Source organism: Rhagoletis zephyria, unplaced genomic scaffold (genome assembly GCF_001687245.7).
Source record: "Rhagoletis zephyria isolate East Lansing unplaced genomic scaffold, Rhagoletis_zephyria_1.1 Rzeph_scaffold_01276, whole genome shotgun sequence".
Classification (NCBI taxonomy): Eukaryota; Metazoa; Arthropoda; class Insecta; order Diptera; family Tephritidae; genus Rhagoletis; species Rhagoletis zephyria.
Window position 1 is genome coordinate 51,415 of NW_016158360.1, and position 27,677 is coordinate 79,091.

The 27,677-nt window shown below is 37.6% G+C and overlaps 2 protein-coding genes across 2 annotated transcripts in view; both read right to left on the minus strand.

The window, feature by feature from the left end:
* The window catches only part of LOC108363434 (asparagine-rich zinc finger protein AZF1), a 98,482-nt gene that overhangs the window by 38,694 nt on the left and 32,111 nt on the right, over window positions 1-27,677 (minus strand). The gene's annotated exons all lie outside the window — the stretch shown is intronic.
* On the minus strand, window positions 8,007-9,735 carry LOC108363433 (uncharacterized). The gene is made up of 3 exons (XM_017616799.1): window positions 9,626-9,735; window positions 9,416-9,572; window positions 8,007-9,359 (listed from the first exon to the last, which is right to left on the minus strand). The coding sequence occupies exons 1-3, from the start codon at window positions 9,636-9,638 to the stop codon at window positions 9,269-9,271; spliced, it is 261 nt and encodes an 86-aa protein (XP_017472288.1). The 5' UTR covers window positions 9,639-9,735; the 3' UTR covers window positions 8,007-9,268.

The following is a 27,677-nucleotide window of genomic DNA, read 5'->3' on the forward strand; positions in this document are numbered from 1 at the left end:
CGATAGTGTCAAACGCTACCATCGATAGTACTATCGATAGTCAATGTAATGTTAAAAACTGTTCCAAATTAACAGGGACGGCATCGAAAAACAAAAAAACAAAATATTGAAAATAGAAACACACGTAGGGCCGTTTTCTTAAGTAACTTGTAACTTTAAAATTTACTTTATGTGTAAATATTGCTTTAACATGTATAGTTCTGTCTAAGTAAAGCATTTTATTATCGAATTTTATTTATTTATTTACATTTCTATTACTGAAGCTTACAATTAAAAATAAAATTATGAGCCTAGTAAAGAAAGCTTCTTCTTATGATCTATAACACATGGCAACAAAAATGGGAAAAAATTTGTTGCGGCAAATGTTACAGCTGTTTTTGATTGACTTGGCAGTGCTGATTATGAATTCATGAGCATAAGGTTTCCATCAGCTCCAGATTTTGTAAAAAACGAGGTCAAAATGTCAAAAAATCGGGTTTTGGCAATATTTTAGAAGCTCTAGCAAAGAAACAAAAGGCGGTATTAGGCTTAAATTAGAGCTAGAAGTCTCGACTGCTATCCCTGAAAATACCATCCCTACAACTTGACCTGNGATGTTCATGAAAGGTATGAAGCCTTCGGCATAGCCGAAGACAGCGCTGCTCTTACTTGTTATATTATATTTTTATATTTTATATTACTACTAGAGTTGTAAAACTATCGATAGTGCCACCAATGCTTCAGAAAAAAACTATCATTACTCGTTGATAGTTTCCAGCAATATTATCGATAGTGTCAAACGCTACCATCGATAGTACTATCGATAGTCAATGTAATGTTAAAAACTGTTCCAAATTAACAGGGACGGCATCGAAAAACAAAAAAACAAAATATTGAAAATAGAAACACACGTAGGGCCGTTTTCTTAAGTAACTTGTAACTTTAAAATTTACTTTATGTGTAAATATTGCTTTAACATGTATAGTTCTGTCTAAGTAAAGCATTTTATTATCGAATTTTATTTATTTATTTACATTTCTATTACTGAAGCTTACAATTAAAAATAAAATTATGAGCCTAGTAAAGAAAGCTTCTTCTTATGATCTATAACACATGGCAACAAAAATGGGAAAAAATTTGTTGCGGCAAATGTTACAGCTGTTTTTGATTGACTTGGCAGTGCTGATTATGAATTCATGAGCATAAGGTTTCCATCAGCTCCAGATTTTGTAAAAAACGAGGTCAAAATGTCAAAAAATCGGGTTTTGGCAATATTTTAGAAGCTCTAGCAAAGAAACAAAAGGCGGTATTAGGCTTAAATTAGAGCTAGAAGTCTCGACTGCTATCCCTGAAAATACCATCCCTACAACTTGACCTGACTTATAGTCATTTATTGAACAGCAAAACCTGATTTTGTGCGAAGTTTGAGTACCCACCGCAATTAAACAAAAGGGGATAGAGCCTTCCACTTGAGCTGAAATTAAGGCTTGAACTTTCGACTACAATCGCTTAAAATACCATCCGTGAACTTTAACCCTAAGGTCACTTATAGTTATTTATTTAACAGCAAAAACTGATTTTGGCAAAACTTATTTATTTTTTTCCAATTTTTATATTGTTCAATAAATGACTTTTAGTGACCATCAGGTCAAGGTGCAGGGATAGTAGCCGAGAGTTTTAGCTTTAATTTAAGCCTCAGTTATAGGTTCTATCACGTTTTGTTTTTTGTGCTAGACTTTCTAAAATATTGCAAAAAACGCGATTTTTTGACAATTTGACTTCGTTTTTCTCAAAATCTGGTGCTGATGGAAACTTTATGCTTACGGACTCGTTCAGCATAAAAAAGTCTATCAAAAACAGCTTTATCATTTGCCACAACAAAATCACNAGCTTTAATTTAAGCCTCAGTTATAGGTTCTATCACGTTTTGTTTTTTGTGCTAGACTTTCTAAAATATTGCAAAAAACGCGATTTTTTGACAATTTGACTTCGTTTTTCTCAAAATCTGGTGCTGATGGAAACTTTATGCTTACGGACTCGTTCAGCATAAAAAAGTCTATCAAAAACAGCTTTATGCTGCCTTGTTTAATTGTTGATTATTATAAATTTTCAAATATGATATTGTAGTGAATAATTGTAGTTAGCGTAATATGTTTCATATCGTATGGAAACATGGTATTATATCAATGATGTATACGTACGTATGTATGTGAGATGGCAACCATGTATTATATCAATTATGTATAATGTAATATGGCAACCATACAATACATGTAATGGAAACCAACTTCCGGTTTTGGGTACTTTGTAAGAAACACCGAACAGTGTACAACGTGCCTTAAATAAAATCCGACAAAATATAGTAAATCGAAATACCTCATTACAATATATTTTGTTTAAATTTCGTAATATAATTTTTTGATTTGTTTACAGCCAAGAAACATACAAACGTCAAACACCGATAATAGAAATACTTTACTTCCGACATAGCCTTATGGTTTGAAGCAACGTTTAAATATAAAGGGAGCTTTTCAATTAAAGGTTGCTTGAGAAAACGGCCATTAAAGGAGGAATCACAATGAAAGTATCACTTATAATAAAAAATTGACAAACGTAAAAAACTGACGCGCAGCTACATGGAGACATTATAAATAAAATCGGCTGTGCTAGAGATTTTAAACTATCGATAGTCAACTAGTACTATCGATAGTTTAACCTTTTTTGAGAAAAACTATCACTACTCATCGATAGGGGCAAAAAAATAAAACTATCGATACTATCGATAGTACCATCGATAGTTTGACAGCTCTAATTACTACGTACAAAGGAGTGTAGCCCCGAAAACTGCGAAACCATTGTTTTGGCGTGTATCGTATTACACAATTTCATAATGTTGAACGACCATCAACGCTGGTATTGTCTTGGTAATTACGCTGATAGAGAAGGAGCTGATAATGCGGTTTACGAAGGTGATTGGCGACGAGCAGTAAAGGCGGATTCACTGTTCGTGTCCGGACACTTTTTGTTAGTAATTTTACGCGTTCCTTTCCCACTTTGTCTAACTGAGAGCGCGACAAAAATTTGCTGAACACTATTTGTTCGAAACAAATTGATTTTGATTTTCTGTCCGAACGACTTGATGATTCGGGTTATTTGCCCTCAAAATCGCATGTAGGCAACAATATCATCAGTTTTTCGCTTCAGAACAAAATAAAATGTGCCGAACTGAACGGTGAACCGTACTTCAGCACCATCTCCGGCAAAAATGTTTTGAGAGCAAATAAAAAGTTGTTCGGACACGAACCGTGAATCCGCCTTAAACAGTCGTGGAGTCTTTCGTAGTATTAACAGCTTTGCTCGTAGGGGACCTGCAGAGGCTTTAAATTTGAGACACAGACTTGCATAGTATTTTTTTTTTTAATGAAGGAGCTGTTTCCTTCCAAGATCGACTAGCTTAACTCTTAACCGCTCCTAACAATACCTCAGAATGAAATAAAAACGTTTTGTTTTAAATGTCAGTTAAGTATTTTATTATATTTAGGTCAACAAAATAGTAATTTCACATCAAACAGTAAGTAGCTAAACCATATAAAATGATAACAAACAAAACAGAATTCATATATCTTACTCTCTAACGTACGGTCATGTGCAAAATAATAGGGACACGTCATTTTGACCAGTTTTGGTTTTTTTGTTGAATGTGTATAAATTTTTATAAAAATACAGTTCATTATGACAATATGACAATACGAGTGCAAATTTCAAACTTTGCAGTAATTAAAAAAAATTCAACAAAATGTTACAAGAACAACAAACTTTTTATTAAGAATCTGTAGGAAAATTCTAAACATGCAATTTTATAGCCCGTTAAATTCTAGCTTAATAAAGTGCAATTTTTAAGGGGCTTAGAATTCGGATTGATTTTTGGCAATTTATTATTTTCTTCTATACAAAAAGAATTTTCGAACAAACTTTGTATAGAAGAAAACGCGTGACACCGTCAGCTAAAAAATTATCAAAAATCAACGCGAATACTAAGCCACTTGAAAATTTCTCTCTATTAAGCTGGAATTTAATGGGCTATAAAATTGCATGTTTAGAATTTTCCTACAGATTCTTAACAAAAAGTTTGTTGTTCTTGCAACATTTTGTGGAATTTTTCTTATTCTACTACAAAGTTTGAAATAATTTCTCATATTGTTTTTATTACATAATGATTGTATTTTTATAAAAAGTTATACACATTCAACAAAAAAAAAATAAAACTGGTAAAAATGTCGCGCCCTTCTCAAGTAGCACACTTGTATATAACTTGGTGTAAATTTGTAAATTTTGGTACAATTAATTAGTTTTATACCAAAATTCGTAAATATACACCAAGTTATAAATACACCAGTGTGCTACTTGAGCTACTATTTTCCACTTGACTGTATGAATGTATATTTATACATTGTAAGGAATTGCAATGTGGCAACACTCCTATTACTTTGTAAGCGAAATATGTACATATATGGTAACCCTATGAGAACGAAGAGAAACAAAGAAAATAAATGAAAATGGACACTTCCGTTCTGGTAAAGTAAAGGATAAGACGCACATCTTTATTTGTCGGATAAGTACATTAATAACCAGGCCATCAAGCGTTTATAGCCTTCATAAGTGGGCAACTATTGCGAACCTCATAAAAGCAAAGTAAGAAACCAAAAATTTTGTTAAATACTGGGTGAATACGTCAGAGAAACCGGGCGTGAGAGAAAGCCTCGTGGAGGTGCTTCAGAGTGCTGGTATGAGCTTCCCAAAAACTGCTACGATTGCACAATTGCGGTCCCTATGTGCTGATGTAGTGGGTGAAGGCTCTGCAGCTTACGGAGCAAGTTTGGAAGCTGAGGAAATTGTACCTGCGGTCAACGATGCGGTCAGTGATGTGGTCAGCGATACGGTCCAAGATATAACTGCGGTCATTGAAAATGTTGGTGTTGAGGTAGAATCATGTGCTGGTCCTGTAACCAAAGCAGCATACGTGGCCTCGTTAGACGAGGAAATTTCGAACCTTCAGAAGCAGCGCCAAATCTTGCTTCTACAGCGTGAGATCGGGCAGCTGCGGGTGCAGACAGCGGTCCAGTAGAATACTTCGGTCGACATGTCCGTAACCGACTCCATGATCAACAAACTTACTGGCGATGATGGGCAGGATGCTACAAAGTGGTTTATTGATTTGGAGAGTGTGTTGGAACTGATGCAATTGAATGATCGTTCGAAATTGTTGTGCCTTCGCCGATTGCTAGATGGGTTTTCACATTCGAGAATTTCAACTATAAAGTCAAACATCGGGCGGCAACCTCTATGGCTCATGTAGATACTGNGAAGCTGAGGAAATTGTACCTGCGGTCAACGATGCGGTCAGTGATGTGGTCAGCGATACGGTCCAAGATATAACTGCGGTCATTGAAAATGTTGGTGCTGAGGTAGAATCATGTGCTGGTCCTGTAACCAAAGCAGCATACGTGGCCTCGTTAGACGAGGAAATTTCGAACCTTCAGAAGCAGCGCCAAATCTTGCTTCTACAGCGTGAGATCGGGCAGCTGCGGGTGCAGACAGCGGTCCAGTAGAATACTTCGGTCGACATGTCCGTAACCGACTCCATGATCAACAAACTTACTGGCGATGATGGGCAGGATGCTACAAGGTGGTTTATTGATTTGGAGAGTGTGTTGGAACTGATGAAATTGAATGATCGTTCGAAATTGTTGTGCCTTCGCCGATTGCTAGATGGGTTTTCACATTCGAGAATTTCAGCTATAAAGTCAAACATCGGGCGGCAACCTCTATGGCTCATGTAGATACTATATGATAGATAGTGATAATATAAGTGACATTGATTTTAAGCTACAAATAACACAGAATAGGGATGAGAATATTAAAATACTGAGGTCAAATTTAGAAAAAGCTCCGGTTCTGAACTATGAGTTGATTGATGGGGTTGTGTTCAGGAAGGATGTCGGGGGGCATATTAGATTATATGTCCCTAAAGAAATGGAAAATAATGTCATCAGGGCCATTCACGAGAAAATAGGACATATGGCGGTGCAGAAAACTGTAGAGCAGTTAAAATGAAATTATTGGTTTCCANTGATTTTAAGCTACAAATAACACAGAATAGGGATGAGAATATTAAAATACTGAGGTCAAATTTAGAAAAAGCTCCGGTTCCGAACTATAAGTTGATTGATGGGGTCGTGTTCAGGAAGGATGTCGGGGGGCATATTAGATTATATGTCCCTAAAGAAATGGAAAATAATGTCATCAGGGCCATTCACGAGAAAATAGGACATATGGCGGTGCAGAAAACTGTAGAGCAGTTAAAAAGAAATTATTGGTTTCCAAAGTTGAGGAAAAGGGTGAAAAATTTTATAAGGAACTGTCTTAAGTGCATAATGTATTCACCGGAGTCACGTAGCAATCGGCATAATATTTATATCCCTATACATATAGATCACTTTGGCCCATTACCGTCGTTGCGATCCGTTAGAAAGCATTTCCTTGTGGTGGTGGATAGTTTTACAAAACATGTAAAGCTGTATCCGGTGAAGACGACTAGTACCAAGGAGGTGTGTGTGGCTTTGCAAACATACTTTGATTACTACAGTCGTCCGAAGAGGGTGGTGAGTGACGGAGGTTCATGTTTTACTGGGCAGGCATTCTCCAAATTTGTAGAGGATGATAACATTGTTCATGTTAAGGTAGCGGTGACATCCCCTCAAGCGAACGGACAGGTTGAGAGGGTCAACAGGGTCTTAAAGGCAATGTTGGCCAAGCTCACCGAACCAGTTGATCATTCCGATTGGGTAAGCAAGTTAACAAAAGTCGAGTTTGCTATTAATAACACGGTACATGCCTCGACATGCCCTTGTGAGTTGTTGTGCGGAGCTCAACAGCGCGGTAGAATTGTAGATGAACTAACCGAGTTTTTAGCTGAAAAAGAAGTTACACAACCTTGCGATTTAGTTAAAACTCGGAGTGAGGCTTTAGAGTGCATTGAAAAGTCACAGGATTATAATCTTAAACACTTACTTAAGCATAGTGCACCGGCTCGGGTTTATGAAGTGGGGGACTTTGTACTCATGAAAAATGTGGACACTACCGCGGGAGTGAATAAGAAATCAATTGCGAAATATCGGGGTCCTTACGTGATACATAAGAAACTGCCAAACGATCGATACGTTTTGCGTGACATCGAAAATTGTCAGATTACACAAATGCCGTATGACGGAGTAGTAGACGCAAAGCGGTTACGAATGTGGTTAACGCCAATATCCGAGTCAGACGCTGTAGACCCTAAAAATTGTAGCGACACTCAACCAAAATTTATTTCATAAGTTATATTGATTGATCGAGTCGATCAATATGTCAGGATGGTCGAGTTGTAAGGAATTGCAATGTGACAACACTCCTATTAGTTTGTAAGCGAAATATGTACAGATATGGTAACCCTATGAGAACGAAGAGAAACAAAGAAAATAAAGGAAAATGGAGACTTCCGTTTTGGTAGAGCAAGGGATAANCGAGTCGATCAATATGTCAGGATGGTCGAGTTGTAAGGAATTGCAATGTGACAACACTCCTATTAGTTTGTAAGCGAAATATGTACAGATATGGTAACCCTATGAGAACGAAGAGAAACAAAGAAAATAAAGGAAAATGGAGACTTCCGTTTTGGTAGAGCAAGGGATAAGACGCACATCTTTATTTGTCGGATAAAATCCATTAATTACCAGGCCATCAAGCGTTTATGACATAGTATATGTATGTATATGCATATGTATGCACATCTATATACAGGAAAAGTAGGCGTTTAATATATTGACCAGTNAGAAACAAAGAAAATAAAGGAAAATGGAGACTTCCGTTTTGGTAGAGCAAAGGATAAGACGCACATCTTTATTTGTCGGATAAAATCCATCAATTACCAGGCCATCAAGCGTTTATGACATAGTATATGTATGTATATGCATATGTATGCACATCTATATACAGGAAAAGTAGGCGTTTAATATATTTATCAGCTCTGTATATTTTCTCTTGATTTCTTTCATAATTCGAACATTAAGTATGCTAATGTGGAAATTTTGTGTGGTTTAAATATCTCGTTAATTTTTAGTATTTTGTAAAATTACCTATACAAAACCTTTAATTCTTCAAAGTACTGTACAAAGTTTAAAATTTGGGTTTTTATGTTGTTAGTTATATAATGACCTAGTCTCATAAAAAATTAATTAACATTTAATAATCTTGAGAAAGTGGTCAAAATATTGCACACCTACTTTTTTGCCCCTGCGTGTAATTATACATATTATCCACATACACTCGCTCCATTATATATGCGTTCACGCCTGATTTTATAAATATTCACAATGTTTTGCAAGCTATAATTTTTTTTGTTATTTTTGTACAAAAATATGGTTCATGCTACAAACAAAACTGTTTAAATCAAAGTCTCAAAGTGTATACAAAATTGAGGAACATTTAATTCAATTTTGGTTTAAAAATGTACAACTTTAAAGTGTCTAGGAATCGCGTTGATTTTCAATAATTTTTTTTGCGGGCAGCTTACGTAATATTTTCCATATAAAAAGAATTCACTCATACCTTGTATGGAGAAAAACGCATACACTTTGAAACTTTGTTTAAAAAAATAAGGGCATACGCAGATATAATGGAGTGACCGTATATAAAGTCAGGTCTCAATCAGGTCGCCGTAGACTAAATTGAGTTACTCGGCTTTTTAAAAAAATGCACGATCAAATTTAAAGACTTTCACCCGAATTCATAAAAAATAATAATGCCATTTCTTAATAAAAAAACATAGGCACTATGATTTTAAATGTACTTCACTGTATAAACTACACACTTATACAGAGGCACTATAGTTACTAAATAACACCTAATGCTCTGGTTATCTTTGAAGAGTCATCACTACACTGGTTATGTGCTCCATGGTTTGCTTACTAGCGCTCATTTGCTTTATTGATGCCTTCATCATCTTCGTAAAGGCATCTACTACGTCGTCCCTCTCATCTGCCTGCTCAAGAGGTGCGCATGCCTGTTTAAACGCATCCACAGCCTCGCAAAACAAATTATCTACTTCGATTTCTTTGCTCCTCTTTTTTCCCCGACGATTTGTAGTCGTGGAGGCTGTAGGAAAAGCCAACACTTCAGCGGTGCAGACTGTAAGTGGACCAGGCGAAACGGTGGAGTCTATAGGTAGAACAGGTGGCGAAGATACCAGGATCTAAAGACTTTCGTCAGCGATTGGTGGCGATGGAAGGGAATCCTGAGGCGACTCCGGCAAAAAGTCCATCAAATTCCTGGATGTTCGGCACCTGAAATCATTGTTTGTTGGCTTATGTACATATTTATTCTTATTTAAATCCCTTACCTGTTTGGAACAATTTGCTGCTTGAGGAAATTGAACGAGTCAATCAATGGCCATACTTTTTCTGCTGACGCACCACTTCCAGGCGGAGCATTTATTCGGAGGATCTCCTTTCCATACCGTTCCCTCAAAGTCAACCATCTTCTTGAACATTGTTCATCTGCAATAAAGGAAAATATAAGCACAATGTATTAAAGCCTCTATTCCACTTACCAGTGCAGTTCATATCATTTGCAATATTTCTCCATATATCCGCTTCTCGCTCCAATAACTTGTACCCCGGACAGGATTTATCATATAACTCTTTGTTGGCAGACACCACAGTATATACAGTAATAAACCTTTTCGCAGTTTTTCACCAATTGGTCCCCGAGGAGTACTTTTGGGTTGAGTGTAGCGTTTCCGTTTTGCGCGCACGGCAACACTTACTGTGGGGAATTTCGCCTCATGATTAGAAAAAGCTCTTTTCGAGGATAACTTATATATAATTCTGTTATTTATGAACAAAATGTAGGTTAAATATAATATCAATGCTTAATTAAGAATAATATCAATAGTAAAGTACATAATTAATGATTGTGTTTCTTTAAACTGGAAACTCAAATCGTAATTATAGCACTGAATGGAGTTTTTATATAAGTATGTAAGTTTAAAATCACTAAAATATCATTGTAAGATTACATTATTATGAAAAACTTGAATTTTGTGAATTTATCAAGGAAAATTCTAAACTCCCGAATATATCGAGCCCTAACCGCCAAAACAACGTAAGCGACATTTTTTTCGAAATTTTATTTTTGATGCAGAAAAGCATCTAGAGGCTCTAGGAATATTTCTGCATCAAAAATAAAATTTTTAAAAAAATGTCGCTTACGTTATTTTGGCGGTTAAGGCTCGATATTTAAGTCTTTATTCCAAAACAAAGCAAGTTTTGTATAATTATATAGACTCCAAAGCCTGCCAGCGCATCCGCCCAGAGAACTCATTAAGAACAACCAAGCTCCTCAAAAATACTCAACATCAAAGTATAGAATGTTACAAATATGAATCATACACACATACAATAGTAATTGTTATGAGCGGCTACTGTATAAACTCATGACACGCATTTGCTTGGAGACTCCGAACGTTATGGTGGTCATAAGTTCAGCCAGCACATTCAATGGTAACATGCCACTACCTCTGGTTATACGTTGGATATCGGAATATTGCAAAATAAGTAGCAATTATCTCTTATAATTATAAGAAAAGTGTTTGTTTACAAAATTACCTGTGCCACGCTGCCATAGTACGGTTGTTATTCCCTTTTATACTACAGTAAATTTGTATGCAACTCGGAATCGGCAAAATTCATGCTCCTTCTCATTATCAACCCTGATCAGATTTTACCCCCGAGGAGTACTCAAAAAGGTTTATTACTGTATATACTGTGGCATACACGAGCAGGATCAATTTCTCGTCATCCATGGCGCACAATTTTCAAAATACATATGATTGGTTTGTGTTTTATGCTTTCTTTTGATGTTTTCATTCCAGCTGATTGACAGTTTGACACCTATGATGCCAGATCAAAAAAAAATCCCCGCAAAAATTTGTCATCACATACAGCTTTTCTTAAGAATTACCAAAACGAAAATATGGTAAGCCTGATTCTGTCACCGATCTCAATTTCCGTAAGGCCGTAAGAATATTTTTAACTAATCGCCAACGNCATTCCAGCTGATTGACAGTTTGACACCTATGATGCCAGATCAAAAAAAATCCCCGCAAAAATTTGTCATCACATACAGCTTTTCGTAAGAATTACCAAAACGAAAATATGGTAAGCCTGATTCTGTCACCGATCTCAATTTCCGTAAGGCCGTAACTTAAGAATATAAAATTAACAGGTTCTTAAGTTTCTTACCGTAAGAATATTTTTAACTAATCGCCAACACGTTTTCTCATATGAGAGGTTGGCCAAAATATTAAGTTAAGTTACGTTAAGTAAATTAAGTCTAGACTAACTGGGCTTTCACGCAAACAAAACAATTGAATACAGAGAAATAGGCAAACAAACAAAACATAAAGTTAGTGCTCACAACACAAGACAAAACCATTCGTTTAGTGATCCCCTAGTATACATACATACATATGTTTGTATGTACATACTGTGCATATCAGAGGACGTGTCATTTTGCAAATACGTTAATACACACACGCACAATTCTCAGAAATCTACTGAAGCATTTGAACCATCCTGCTAACTACATTCTTCTCCTTCTTTATTGGCGCTGTAACCGCCTAAGCGATTTTGGCCGAGTCCAAAACAGCACGCCAGTCATTCCTCTTCTGTGCTAACTGACGCCAATTGGAAATGCCAAGTGAAGCCAAGTCTTTCTCCACCTGGTATTTCCAACGCGAAGGAGGCCTTCCTCTTCCTCTGTTACCAGCATCGCGGCCCGCGTTGAATATTTTCAGAGCAGGAGCGTTTCTGTCCATTCGAACGACATGGCCAAGCCAGCGGAGCCGCTGAATTTTAATTCGCTGTACTATGTCTATATCGTTGTAAAGCTCATTCAGCTCATCGTTAAATCGTCTGCGATATTCGCCATCACCAACGCGTAAATCTTTCGCAGAATCTTTCTCTCGAAAACTCCAAAAGCCGCCTCATCAGATGCTTTCATTGTCCATGCCGGTGACGGTAATAAGATCAACGGAAATAAGGTCAATTNCAGATTTTACCCCCGAGGAGTACTCAAAAAGGTTTATTACTGTATATACTGTGGCATACACGAGCAGGATCAATTTCTCGTCATCCATGGCGCACAATTTTCAAAATACATATGATTGGTTTGTGTTTTATGCTTTCTTTTGATGTTTTCATTCCAGCTGATTGACAGTTTGACACCTATGATGCCAGATCAAAAAAAAATCCCCGCAAAAATTTGTCATCACATACAGCTTTTCTTAAGAATTACCAAAACGAAAATATGGTAAGCCTGATTCTGTCACCGATCTCAATTTCCGTAAGGCCGTAAGAATATTTTTAACTAATCGCCAACGCGTTTTCTCATATGAGAGGTTGGCCAAAATATTAAGTTAAGTTACGTTAAGTAAATTAAGTCTAGACTAACTGGGCTTTCACGCAAACAAACAATTGAATGCAGAGAAATAGGCAAACAAACAAAACATAAAGTTAGTGCTCACAACACAAGACAAAACCATTCGTTTAGTGATCCCCTAGTATACATACATACATATGTTTGTATGTACATACTGTGCATATCAGAGGACGTGTCATTTTGCAAATACGTTAATACACACACGCACAATTCTCAGAAATCTACTGAAGCATTTGAACCATCCTGCTAACTACATTCTTCTCCTTCTTTATTGGCGCTGTAACCGCCTAAGCGATTTTGGCCGAGTCCAAAACAGCACGCCAGTCATTCCTATTCTGNCTTTCCAACGCAGAGGAGGCCTTCCTCTTCCTCTGTTACCAGCATCGCGGCCCGCGTTGAATATTTTCAGAGCAGGAGCGTTTCTGTCCATTCGAACGACATGGCCAAGCCAGCGGAGCCGCTGAATTTTAATTCGCTGTACTATGTCTATATCGTTGTAAAGCTCATTCAGCTCATCGTTAAATCGTCTGCGATATTCGCCATCACCAACGCGTAAATCTTTCGCAGAATCTTTCTCTCGAAAACTCCAAGAGCCCCCTCATCAGATGCTTTCATTGTCCATGCCGGTGACGGTAATAAGATCAACGGAAATAAGGTCAATTGACTTTATTTCAAACCCTGGTGCGAAATAAAGTTAATTGACATTATTATCTTTTCAAAAGCGAAATAAAATCCATTAACATTATTGCTCTTTCAAACATTAAATTTGCTAAGCTTCGCGGCGGCCCGCGTGCACCGCGCGACTGGCGCGCCACACCACCTCACGTTATATTCAATAATACCCTCTAATAATAATAATAATAATAGATTGGCGCTTACACATATGTTAGTGTTTGGCCGAGCTTCTCCTCCGATTTGTGGCGTGCGCATTGATGTTGTCACACAAAGCGGAGGGACTTACAGTTTTGCGCCGACTCCGAACGGCGATTGTATTTTTATGAGAAGCTGTTTTTCATGGCAGAAATACACTCGGAGGTTTGCCATTGCCTGCCGAGGGCCGCTGTTAAGAAAAAAAACTTTTTTCTATATTTTTTGCGATGTTGCTATGACCAGGGTTTGAACCCAGGCGTTGCGGAGTGGAAGCGCGCACTGCTTACCACTACACCACAGCGGCCGACAATAATACCCTCTATCTGCACACTTTTCACAAAAATGAGATTCTGATATAAAAATCCACCTAAGATTTAACTGTCATGGTTGATATTAATGCTACCATGGTGGAATAATACAAGGTGTTGGATATTGACAGCGTTCTCGCTCTAATCCGCCATCTTGACTCCCTTAGCAAAATCGATGTTTCCCTCTTGAAAAAACTACATTTTACCGCCTTAAAAAAAGTACTAAACTACCTCATTCCCTATTCTAAAACTGATTTGCAATCACTGAACAATTATTTGACATTTACTTTATTCTTATTCGTTGACAACGGAAAATTAAATAACAAATTTTAAACTTTAATTCGACAAAAAACGGGGGCTTTGTGTATTCTCCAAAGGATTTACAGCGAGATGGGCGCTGTTTTCAGGCACTCACTGAGGGAAGCTTGAATTTCTGCTGCGTGAGGCAAAATACGCCTATAATAATTTACAATACCGAGGAAGCGGCGCGAGTCAACAACTGTTTGAGGCTTTGGATAACTTTTTCCTCAGGAGGCTGGTAACAATGCTGGCTCACAGAATAGCCTAAGTAGACTACTTCACTTCCACCGATATGAAATTTTTTTTATGTTGATTTTTAAGCGAAAGTCTCCTGCAGTGCGCCATCCACCGGACTCTTTGGGCATCATGTGGATGGGACTTGTCCATTGATTGCTCGAAGGTGTTATGACACCATGATGCAGCAACAGATTAAAATCTTCTTTTGCGGCGTTTAACTTCTCACCAGTGAGTTTGCGTGGGCGCTCGTGGACTGGGGGACCATTGGTGACAATGTGGTGTACGGTTGTTTCACTATCGACATTTGGTGCAGCATCACGTAGTGTGATCTCTATGTAATCCTTCAACAGGTTAGCTTAGAATGCGTCTGACTTGCTTTTGGACAAATTCGACGTAGGGTGCACAATTGTCGTGATGCTGTCAATTTGTATAAATTTATACCAAACTCGGTGCACTTAATTATCTTGGCATGGAAAAGCAATACGTTTAAAATACGAAAACTCCGATGTTTCAGTAACTGTGGACCCTAATTTACTCCAAGTTAATACTTACAACATTATTTAACAATAAATAAGACTGTTATATTACTGTAATTATTACAAAAATGTAGTTTTATTACATTTTCTTACTTTTACTGTGATACATATTTGAATTATCTAATTCCCTAAATTAAAGTGGAATCTGATTTTTTTAACCGGTGACCACCCTGGGAGGTTGCTAAAAATAAAGCGTTTTCAAAACCATTTCCGATGCCCATATTGCAGCAATGCATTTAATCTTCCAACCTAGATACGAACACGTAAGTATGCGTCCTCCTACAATCGGACCACGGCAACATGGAGTCTATCGATGTCAAACGTTAAGTTTCTTGTTTTGGTGGAATAAGGGAGTCCTTCCTTTACTTGATTTTAAACATTTACAATTCTAAATATCAAAACACGTCTTTTCTGAACATTTCGAGTTGAAATATTCATAAAAATAATTTTGGCCGCCTAAATCAGCCAAATACCCTATGTAGGGTCGGCTGAATCAGTAAAACGTGACAGTAGTTGACTTTTGAGGTTAATATATCGGTCTTGAGTTGGTAAGGTTTTTAAAACATCCGCAGCTTCCTTTAAAGCATCGCTAGCTAATTGCTGAGAGGACCAGATTATATTTACCGACATAAGATGTGGTCTTGTACGACTGAAAGGTGGCCTCAATTTGTAGAAACCATTTGTCTGGCATCTCAGTTCAGAACGGTCGCAGCTTGCATTGCGATACAAGCTCCACATCTTTAGTTGGCATTTTGTACGATGAAATATTCTCCCCATCCGTCGATGCGCCCTTTTGTCGATTCCGTCATGTTGTAACGACTCGGGGTCACCCCTAATTTTTTGGTTTTGGAAGTTTGACTATAATTATAGGACATTGTGTTTAATAAACTAAATTACCATTTATTGCATAAGTACTACGTTATATATACTACTTTCGCGAATTTAGCTTATAATATACCGTTTGTAGCTATTTGTATGCAAAATTTGATATGAAAAATAGTACCAAATTTCGTACTACTTCGCAAAGCGGGCTTTTTTTCTTCCCGTTTCTCTAGTGCTTCCATATTACAACCTTTTCTAAGGGAGCCGTCGACATGAGCTGTCACTACGTACAACACCTTGTATAATTCCACCATGAATGCTACCTTATATAACGCTTGACAGAAGAATTTACACTATTATAAATTGGAAATCAAAAGTAATATATCAGTGATGACAGGTAATAAGTCCCAGATGATTTCTAAGATCACAATTAGTTTTTGTGCAAATTGCAGATAGAGGGTATTAATGAATTTAAGCCCTCGACATTTCACATTTTGTAAGTTATTGGAAGATTTCTGCTGTGTTTTGGCAACAACTTGTCTGCAGTAAAAAAGCATATAACTTGTGTTTCAAAAGTGTGGGAAAACCAATCAATTAACTTACATGATCTCGGTTCCGATATTAAATAATCAATAATTGTTTATACCCGCATTTTGGCACATTGGCTTGAATGTGCCATCTAATAATGGGTCGTTTACGGATTGCAACGCAACCACGGTTCGGTTGCTAGCTGGTAACGCAACTGGAAAGACAATTTGTATTACGAATGGCAACTTCGTCATGTCATTTTTTTCTATGAATCGACATACTTTAAGCATTGTTGACGCTATTTCCATTTGAATGAGGAAATAGCGTCAATGAATTTATTTCCAAATTTTTGTTGACTTTATTTCGCTTTTGAAAAGAAAAGTAGATATAAGTAATGTCAATTGACTTTATTTCCATTGACCTTATTACCTATCACCATTTCTCGTATTCCAGCTGCGTTTTGCGTTTGGTTTTCCGAGTCGTGTTTTACTATATTCGTAATTTTAAATTTTTTAATAAAATCAATTGGTGGTAGTTCACGATCGTGTGTGGATTAATAGCACCACACTGAGGATTTGGCAATAACCTTTTTCATGTATTAAAAAACAACACTTACGGTACAATGTTTATTGCAAAAACAACATTTTTTTTATGAATCGACATACTTTAAGCATTTTGACGCTATTTCCATTTGAGTGAGGAAATAGCGGCAATGACTTTATTTCCAAATTTTTGTTGACTTTGTTTCGCTTTTGAAAAGGTAATAATGTCAATTGACTTTATTCCACACCAGGGTGGGAAATAAAGTCAATTGACCTTATTTCCGTTGATCTTGTTACTTGTCACCGTCCATGCCTCCGCGCCATACACCATCACGGGCATGATGAGAGTGTGATCTTTGTACGACGAGAGAGGACTTTACTTTTCAATTGCCTGCTCAGCCCAAAGTAGCACTTGTTGGCAAGAGTGATTCTGCGTTGGATTTCAATGCTGACATTATTATAATGCTGGTTCCCAAGTAAACGAAGTTATCTACTTTTTCAAACTTGTAACTGTCAACAGTGACGTGGGTGCTAAGACGCGTATGCTCTGACTGTTTGTGTGATGACAGGAGATACTTCGTTTTGTCCTCGTTCACCACCAGACCCATTCGCTTTGCTTCTCTATCCAATCCCGAGAAGGCAGAACAAACGTAGCCCTTGTTTTTACCGATAATATCGATGTCGTCGGCATACGCCAGCAATTGTACGCTTTTGTAAAGTACTGTGCCTGAGCGGTTCAAATCTGCGGCTCTTATTATCTTCTCCAACATCAGGTTAAAGAAATCACACGAAAGGGAGACCCCTTGTCTGAAACCTCGTTTGGTATCAAACGGCTCGGAGAGGTCCTATTCTGACGGAGCTGTTGATATTGCTCAACGTCATTTTACACAGCCGTATTAGTTTCGCGGGGATACCAAATTCAGACATCGCGGCATAAAGGCAACTTCTCTTCGTGCTGTCGAAAGCGGCTTTGAAATCGACAAATAGATGGTGTGTGTCGATCCTCTTCTCGCGTCTCTTTTCCAAGATTTGGCATATTGTGAATACCTGATCTATGGTGGATTTTCCAGGCCTAAAGCCACACTGATAAGGTCCAATCAGTTCGTTGACTGTGGGCTTCAGTCTTTCGCACAATACACTTGATAAGACCTTATAACCTATGCTTAGAAGGCTGATGACGCGGTAGTTGGCGCGTATGGCGGGGTCGCCTTTCTTGTGCATTGAGCAGAGCACACTTAAATTCCAGTCGTCGGACATGCGTTCATCTGAGCATATTCTGTATAAGAGCTGATGCATGCACCTCATCAGCTCTTCGCCGCCGTACTTGAATAGTTCGGATGGCAGACCGTCAGCTCCAGAAGCGTTGTTGTTTTTCAGCTACATAATCGCTATTCGTAACTTGTCATAGTCAGGCGGTGGGACAGCTACATCACATCCATGTTGTCTCATCTTTACCTGCACCATAGGTGGGCTCTGCATATGAACATCTAAGGACACAAACTGTTTGTTTGCAGTGATGGCGATTTAGCCTTCAAAAAGCACCATTTCTCGTGAACTGAACATGTAATTCAGTAGCAACTATCATGCTAGTCATAGCGCTCTTATCCGGATCACTCCAAGGGAGCCCGTCTCTCAATCCTCGAACCCATAGCGCTTCACGATTATTTCTTGCCTCGCATCAAGCACAAGGTTTTCCGACAAGGTCATAACAGTCAAGTCTGTTTGACGCTATTACTGCTATATGGTTAATCGGCAATACGTCTATCAACTGTACTGTCAAGAGTGACTGTTGCTGGTGTGAACAGCGATACTATTCTCAGGCTGTTCTGGCGCGAGTTACTAGTCAGTTTGTGCATTATTGTGGTAAGTGATATTTGAGCGATTCAAATCGCAGCTCACTACGTAAAAATATTTACATATGTATATTAACTTATCCTCCGGGAAGCGACCAAACGCCCGTTTTAGAGCGAGCTAAAGTGAGAACGCGTAAGTCCTCGCATGCGCTGGGTTCGGGTCCGCCAAGTTAAAACCCCGCCCAATGAAAAAGAAAAACATGCCTCAAATGAGACCCCTCTTCTTTTTTTGACGATCACGGCAAACGTATAAATGACTATGACAGTCGCCAGAGTTGCAACAAATTTTAATAAAACAAAAAAATTGTAGAAAGCACTGAAAACAGAGGAATCATATGTAAATACTATGTAGCTAAACTAAAATTGGAAGATGAAAAAGATGGGTTGTCAAGGGGATTAGGTAATGCAGCGTGGAGGCACTCATGTATGTATGTAAATATATATGTAGATACTCAAACACTCCCAGCAAAAAACACGATTACCACAGAAACGAAAGTGGAAACGAGCTAGGCTATGGGAATCGTTTACACTTTCGCTTCAAGAAGGCATTATTTTAACATGGGCATGTCATTAGCTTCAAACGAAGTGAGAACGCATGGATAAACAGAATCCAGAGAAGCGAACAAAGAATGCCTTACAGAGAAACTAATGTAGAATGCCTAGATAAGTACATACTTATTTATATTAAATTGAAATCAAAAAATGTCTTAAAAGATTAAAATTAATTAAAATTTTTATAAATCAGTTTTTATACATACATATGTATGTATATAGGTATTTAAATTTTACTTAAAAATTGGTATGTACATACATGCATATTTAATTAAGCTTAAAATTGTACTTCCTCACTCTTGTACTTCACTTCAATGACTGGCTTCAACTTCGCTGCAAATTGAACAAAGCAAAACATGATTTTTATGCGCGACAAATTTCCACAGAAAGTAACGGTAGAAAAATAATTTTTGGATATTCAATCTATTTTTCAGCTGACTACGATGCAGGATTCTACATTTCATTCCCCGAAATGAAGCAAAGAAGCGGAATAAAAAAAATATTGTAGGACATTCTACTTTGCATTCCCTGAAATGAAGCAAAGAAGCGAAACAAATAAAATATTGTAGGACATTCTACTTTGCATTCCCCGAAATGAAGTAAAGAAGCGAATTAAAAAAGAAATGTTATAGGACATTCTACTTTGCATTACCGGCAATGCCTAAAAGAAGCGAAAAAATCGAAGGCACTATACCGCTATGCCTTCTAGAACACGTTACCACTAAAAGCGATTACCGATTTTTTTCTGGGCTTGAACTATGTACCTACTTTGGTGGTATCACAAAAAACTACTTAAGTTAAAGGCCGAATTTCACTTAGGGCTGGTTTCTCCAACTCAACTTAGCTTAGTTTAGCCATTTTTTGGTCTTAAGTCAAAAGTTAGCCTCTTTTTTACACAGCTTATTCTTGACTAAGTCTAAAAGATTGGCTAAACTAAGTTAAGTTGAGTTGGAGAAACCAGTCGTTAGAGTCTTAGACTTAAGTAAGATAACATTACTGTTGTTGCATTGGAGTAGTTTTAGGACACCCAACTTTTTTTTTCGACCCACATGCATATATATGTATATGGCTTAGTTTTGGTTTCAATTAACCATATGAAGATGCATAAAATATATGTATGCATAGCATGCAAGTGAATATGAACGTATATACCTGTGCATTAAATACACATATGTACATACATACACATATACGTATATCTAGACCTATGTATGTACATACAGTTTGAATGCTTGTATATTCCTTCGCTGCCTTATAACCAAGTCATTAGGTCAAGTTTTGAAACCAAACTAGCTCACATCCCAAATTCATAAATATCTAGTTGAAAAGGTATAAGCGCACAATACATAAACAGACTTATACTATAAACTATGTATGTATGTGCGTATGTAACTTTGTACATACAAACTAACTGATAGTCCACATTTATCGGTGTGCTAGTACACGAATAGGCTCAAGAGAGCGCATTTCGTTTCTTTTGCTGTTGCTTTTCTTCTCTTCTTTACTCATTGAAGTTATTCATGTCAGTATGTCAGTGACATATCTGCTTTACAATTTTTATGTTGGATTAAGGCGCACAAAAGTCGGGCGACCAGCAAGTCAAACTACCAGGAAAATACATAGATCAACATATTAAATGTTTTTGTTTTACCGAATATGGATGACCTACACAGAGACTTTCAAATACATAACACATAGCCATACATGCATACATATATATTTAGTACAGAATTCATATAATAGAATGAAAGTAGTAAATTTGCTTCAAAAGTAAAGAGAGTTAATAAAAAATTAAATTAATCTCATCTACGGTCTCAAGGCCGAATGAAAGTAATGAAAAATCTAATAACAATCTAATAATTTTTCCAAACCCTTTAACTATTTGTTTTTTTTTTTTTGTTATTTTTAGCACTGTGCTAAGTTTGTCTTGTTAATTCTTGTTGCTTATTTTCCACTATTTCACTTTGCTAAGCCAACTACAATCAAGCGCAGCTATTCCGCTGCAATTCACTTGATCATGTGGTTGTTGGTTTTGTTGGTTTTTGTTAATATTTCTATTATTAGAATGTTTAAATTTTAGGTGTGCTCGTCCTTAAGTTTTTTTTTTTTTTGTTTTTTTTTATGGCCTTATAACAATTATATTCAACAATTTTTATGAGCTCGAGGCCGAATTAAGTGCAAATTTATTGTGGAAAAGCAACAATAATTTAAAAAATGGTAGAAGTGATAGCTATTTCGGAAATCACCACATTTCCTCATCAGACTTCTTTCAGTAGGATTCGAACCGACGATCACCACTGACTCAGCCAGTTGCCTACGCACTGTGCTAAGTTTGTCTTGTTAATTCTTGTTGCTTATTTCCACTATTTCACTTTTGTTGAATATAATTGTTATAAGGCCATAAAAATAACACTGCTGCTTGAACCGGATGCAAAAGTATCGGGTTTGGTATGATATGTCGAAATTTAAATGGTCTCAGAATTATATTCTAATTTCTGAGCACTCAGAAAATTGTTTAAAGGGATTGGGAAGAGTATATTTTGGTTCCAATCTATAGGTACCAATGCATTCGGCCCGCTCGTATCCGTGTGCCGACATGCCCTTTACTTCAATATCCTTCTTTATCTTAAGCCGTAATATTGCTATATATTTCGAGCTTTGTTTAGCCGAGCAGAAACATCTGAGCTTCATTTATTTGCTCGATCTAATTTTACCAAAATCAGAATAAAGTTTGCTGCATTTTTCAGCAGAGCAGAATCTCCTTAAAATTTCGACATCATTTAAAATGCTGTTGTATGGTAGGGTTGGCCAAAGCTTAAGCATGAGAACATTCAAGATGATTGATTTATGGATGAAGATTTATGATAGAGTCTTTTTTTACCCGTAAGCTTGTTAACATGCACATATCAATGATTGAAGCCTTTTCTTCGTGAAAATCGAGTGAAAATGCTGCCAGAAAACTTCAAAATGCATTTTGTGGTTCAATATTACTACAACTATAGTGATTAAAGTTTTGTGAGTTAAAAACTCGAAAGGAGCAAATAGTCAAAGATTTAAAGTAGAAATATTTCAAATAATGAAACAAGAATACGCCCCAATGGAGTTCATAGTTTTTCTCTTTTTACTTGTAGAATAAAAATTTCTAAATACATTTTTTTTGATTATTTTTCGGGTTTTGTCTTTTCTAGTGCCTTCTTTTGCTTGTTTTGCGATTTCTAGTGCCTTTTCCTGCCCACTTCGCTATTTGATTTTGCCTTTTCTAGCCAATTTCATTAATTTGGTTTGCCTTTTTTATAAGTTTTTAGGTCCTAAAAATTCGTTCCCTGCATATCATAAATATTCGTAACCCCAAAGAAAGCAATGGCATAAATCCTTTCACCTCACAACGGAACTTCGTCCAATCTGGGGTTCATAATATTCGTCTGCATTCAAAAAATAAGTAATAATAACACAGGCCAACGAAAATGGGAAACAATTTTGTAACCTAAAATGTTAAAGCTGTTTTTTATAGACTTTTCCATGCTGATTACGAATCCGTAAGTAAAACTTTCCATCACGCCCAGATTTTGAGTAAAACGTGGTCAAAGTATCAAATCGCGTTTTTGCAATATTTGAGAAGCTCTAGCAAAAAACCAAGAGGTGATAGAACCCTACACTCGTTGAATAGCAGTATTGAATAGCAGTGTTTAAACTCCAGTATTTTGTTATTTTTCAATGAATGACTATCAGTGATCATCAAGTCAAGGTGCAGGAATGGTGTTTTAAGAGATAGTAGTCGAGAGTTCTAGGTTTAATTTAGGCCGAAGTGTAAGGTTCCATCACCTTTTGTTTTTTTGCTAGAGCTTCTGAAATATTGCAAAAAACGCAATTTTTTGATAATTTGGCCACGTTTTTCTCAAAATCTGGACGTAATGGAAACTTTTTACTTACGGATTCGNAAACGTGGTCAAAGTATCAAATCGCGTTTTTGCAATATTTGAGAAGCTCTTAAGATGCTAATAAGCATGAAAAAGCTTATCAAAAACAGCTTTAACATTGTAGGTTGCAAAATTGTTTCCCATTTTTGTTGGCCTGTGTAATCAGTAAAAATGGGGTGCAATGGGGTATAGTCGTTGCGCTGGTATGCAGTTACAGTTGCATGGCTATACTCAATCCCGACTCTAGCGTCCTCGTTCGCGCACTCTGGGCCACGTGAGCAACCCATGTGCGAGATGCGGTAACCAATCCGAGTGGAGCCTTGGGTCAAAGGAGAGAAAGGGGGAGCTTCGGTGGGACCACTCTGACTTATTCGGTTTAGGGGCTCACTGAAGCCTATAGCGTCTGTTCACCAATAGGTACGGCTGCAACCGGGTGTCTGTCTTGGAGCAAGCGGCTCGCCATATAAACGTGTATTCGGTTATGAAACCACTCCCGCCCCAGCAATGGGTTGTGCGCTGGGATTGGGACCCGCCACAAAAAAAAAACAGGCTCCAACGAAAACTAGACACAAACCTCGGGTGAGAACCCGGCAAACGTTTAAAGGACAACGATTTGATGGCATGCACCTGGAATGTCCGGGCCCTTAATGGGGAAGGTGCCTCTGCCCGGCTGGTTGATGTTCTCGTAACAACAAAAGCTTACATCACCACCATTTAAGAAATGCGTTGGACGGGGCAAGGCAAAAAATGTCTGGGGCTTTGCGGCGTCTACTACAGCTACCATGTAAAGAAGCGCAAATTCGGTGTTGGATATGTGGTGGGAGAGAGACTCCGTCGCCGAGTACTGACGTTCACACCGGCGGACGAACGTCTAGCCACAATCTATATCAAAGCGAGATTCTTCAACATCTCGGTAATCTGTGACACGACGGAAGAGAAGGACGAGGCGTTCAAAGATCTTTTCTATGAGCGCTTGGAGCGCACATGCGAGCGCTGCCACCGCCATGATATCAAAATCGTGCTTGGCGACTTCAATGCCAGGGTGGGCAAGAAAGGGATCTTTGGAACCACCATCGGAAAATTCAGCCTCCACAGCGAAACGTCCAACAACAGGAAACGTCCAAAAATTTTACCAGACAGTTAGGCGACTTACGTAAGGTTTTAAGACCAGGGCGAACTCTTGTAAGAATAACAATGCCGACATAGTGGCTGATGTCCAGAACGTACTTAAATTATGGAGACAACACTTTTCCACCCTACTGAACGGTAACAACACTGGAAGCCGTTTAGAAGACGGACCCGAGCCCTCAGTAGATGATGACGGAGTCGATGTTCAATCACCCGACTATGACGAGGTACGAATAGCAATAGCGCGTTTGAAAAACAAAAAAAAAAAACTGCTGGAGCTGACAGCTGGCCAGCTGAGCTATTCAAGTATGGCGGCAAGGAGTTGATAAGGTGCATGCATAAACTCTTATGCAGAATATGGTTAGATGAACGCTCGACGACTGGAATTTAAGTGTGATCTCCCCAATCCACAAGAAAGGCGACCCCGTCATTCGCGCCAACTACCGCGTGATCACCGTAAACGACCTGATTGGGCCTTATCAGTGTGGCTTAGACCTAGCAAATCTACCATAGATAAGGTATTCACAATACATCAAATCTTGGAAAAGACCCGCGAGAAAAGGATCGACACTCACCCTATTTTTCGATAGCACTAAAAGGAGTTGCCTATACGCCGCGATGTCTGAATTTGTCGTCCCCGCGGAACTGATACGCGAACTGTTTAAAATGACGTTGAGCAATACCAGAAGCTCCGTTAGAATTGGGAAAGATCTCCCCGAGTCGTTTGCTACCAACTCCCTTTCATGCGATTTCTTTAATCTGATGTTGGAAAAGATAACAAGAGCTTAAGAAGAATTTTTTACAAGAGCGTGCAATTGCTGGAGCACGCTTCTGCCTTTACCAACGTCGATAAAGAAGCAAAGCGAATGGGTCTGGCGCTCAACGATAACAAGGCGAAGTATCTTCCCCTTTCAAACAAACAGTCAGCGCATTCGCGCGTTGACACCCACGTCACTGTTGACAGTTATAATTTAGAGAACGTGGAAAATTTCGTTTACTTGAGAACCAGCATTAACACCGATAATAACACTGAGAAAAAAATCAACCAAAAATTGGCTAGTATTACCAAATTCTAACTCGAAAAGGAATCAATGTGATTTTCGGTTGATATTAACAATGCCATGGTTGATATTTTCAACAATGATTTTGTAATATTAACCACACTTTTGTTTACATAAAAAAAATTCTTGATTGCCAATTTTTTCGTTTCAATACGCTTATGTTTTGCACTTCACAGATGCTTTTTCATAATTCGGAGATACAAAACAAAAATTTTAATTACCATTTTAACACGTTGGCCTCTTACGGGATTCGAACCCGCATCTTCTGAAAGCAAATAGCAACAAGCATTTCTGCACATTCAGCCAACGGCGTTCTGCAAATTTACCATCAAATGTTGAACTTGAATAAATTTTCTTCCTCGGTTGATCGTGTTCTGCACGCCATAGATGCTTTTTCGTAATTAAGAAAAACCAAAAAAAAAATACACTACACCGCCTCTGGAGGCATTCGAACAAAAACCCGCTCGAATCCAACAAATAACAGCAAGCATCTCTGCACGTTTAGCTACAGCCAGACAAACAAATGAGTTTTCAAATGATCAACTTTAATCACACTTCTTACAATCGGCTTATTAACCATGAAAAAATCAAACCATAACTTGGTTGTAAACCATTGTGCTTTTCGCTCAGTGAATGTCAGCATGGAAATCCAATGCAGAATCATACTTGCCAACAATTTCTATTTTCGACAAGTAGACAATTTAGGAGTAAGTCCTCTCTCGACGTACGAAAACCACACTCTATAAGTCACTAGCAAGCTCCGCTGACTTGGCCATATCATTCGAATGAGCTCCGACGCTCCAGCGACGCTCTATTCATCTCGGAACCCGCTGGTGGTAGCAGAGGGAGAGGGAGGCCCCCACTGCGTTGGAAAGACCAAGTGGAGAAGGGCCTGGCTTCACTTTGCATTTCCAATTGGCGTCAGTTGGCACAGAAAAAAAACGACTGGCATGCTTTGCTGAACTCTGTCAAAATCGCTTAGGCCGCTACAGCGTCAAATAATAATAAGAAGAAGAATCAGTAAAAATTTATAAATTCTGTATTAATCGTGTTTACTAAAGTTTAGCAATTTATGTGAAGTAAAATGGGTTCATTATGGGGGTCTGTTCAGATATTTGTTTAAAAATCTCATTCGCGATTCGATCTAATTCACATTCAGAGTAAACAATACTACATATATTATTTACATACATACGTCTGCGAAAAATGGAAATGGCTCTGAAGACAGGACATATAAAAATAAAGGCATTTTTTGCACGTACATGTATGGTTAATCGCATATATATCCCCAAAATATTTATTATCCATTATCCTGGTGCTACATGGTGTATGAGTAACATATTCAGTAGTGCTTATTTATGTGGGAATGTAAAAGAAAGGATTTAAGTTATTTTCGTAGTACATGAGTGTGCAAAATAGCATCATAATTAGGACCAATATACAAATTTTGCGAATGTTAGAATCTAAATTATCTTAATATATAATGCACACAATATTCGTATAGGGTAATTTCCAAAGCTTTTAGATATACATATAGCGGTTTTGTCTGGTTATTTGTAAATATCGTTTTTATGGTCTGATTTGGCTCATATTTGAAACGTAAATTGCTAACGGTAAGAGAAATACTTTTGCAAAAACTTTGTACGATCGGCAGTCCTGAGAAATGAGAGTTACTATTAGGATTCGGCGTAAAACTATGAGCAAATCCCACGAGTTGTTTTTTTAGTGTCACTCCCTTCGGCAGAAGGCATTTATTTCAATAAATGGAGTTCCAGAAACAAGTACAGCAAAAAATAAATCAAGTATTTGAACAATTTTAGCCTTAAAACGTATATTTAAGCGAAAAGTACTGAAATTACTAATTTTTTCATTGTCACTGGAAAAAATCATAATTCATTTTTTTAATAACTTTGGGTAGTTTTCAAATAGAACGTTCATATAAGAGGCAATAGACGTTGGCATCAAATGCAGCATATCTATGAAGTCTCAAGAGCTTACCACGAAATTAAAAGAAAATGGCAGCATGCAGAATATCTGTCGCAGCTATTTTTTAAATTTTAATAATTTTAGATACATCAAAATTTCAAAATTAAACAGTGAAAGTGTTCTAAGTTCGGGCGGAGCCGAACATTAAATACCCGGCGCAAGTATTAAATATATGTTTTTTCATCTTTCTGAAACCTTCCGCTAGATGGTAAGCCGGGGTGTATCAATTTTGAGTAAATTAGCGTCCTTCAATTTCGAAATATTGAAGTTTCAAGCATTTCTGAAATTTACCGTTATATGAGAAGCGGCCGTTATTTTAGTCCGATTTCAATAATTTTCAACGTTTTGCTTATATGTGGCAAGCACAATAACCACACCGAGTTTGGTACAAATTGGTAGAACGGTTACCGATATACTTATATGAGATCATAAGTGGGCGGTGCCACGCCCATTTTCCAAAGTTTTACCATAATCGTATTTCTTGGTAAAGAATTGTTGCAAGCATCAATTTTGAATAAATT

What these genes read in the sequence shown, in the direction of transcription:
- LOC108363433 (XM_017616799.1), bottom strand. An exon ending in CAGCAAATTGTTCCAAACAG is followed by an intron (nt 9,360 to 9,415) that starts GTAAGGGATTTA and finishes CAATGATTTCAG; the next exon opens with GTGCCGAACATCCAGGAATT.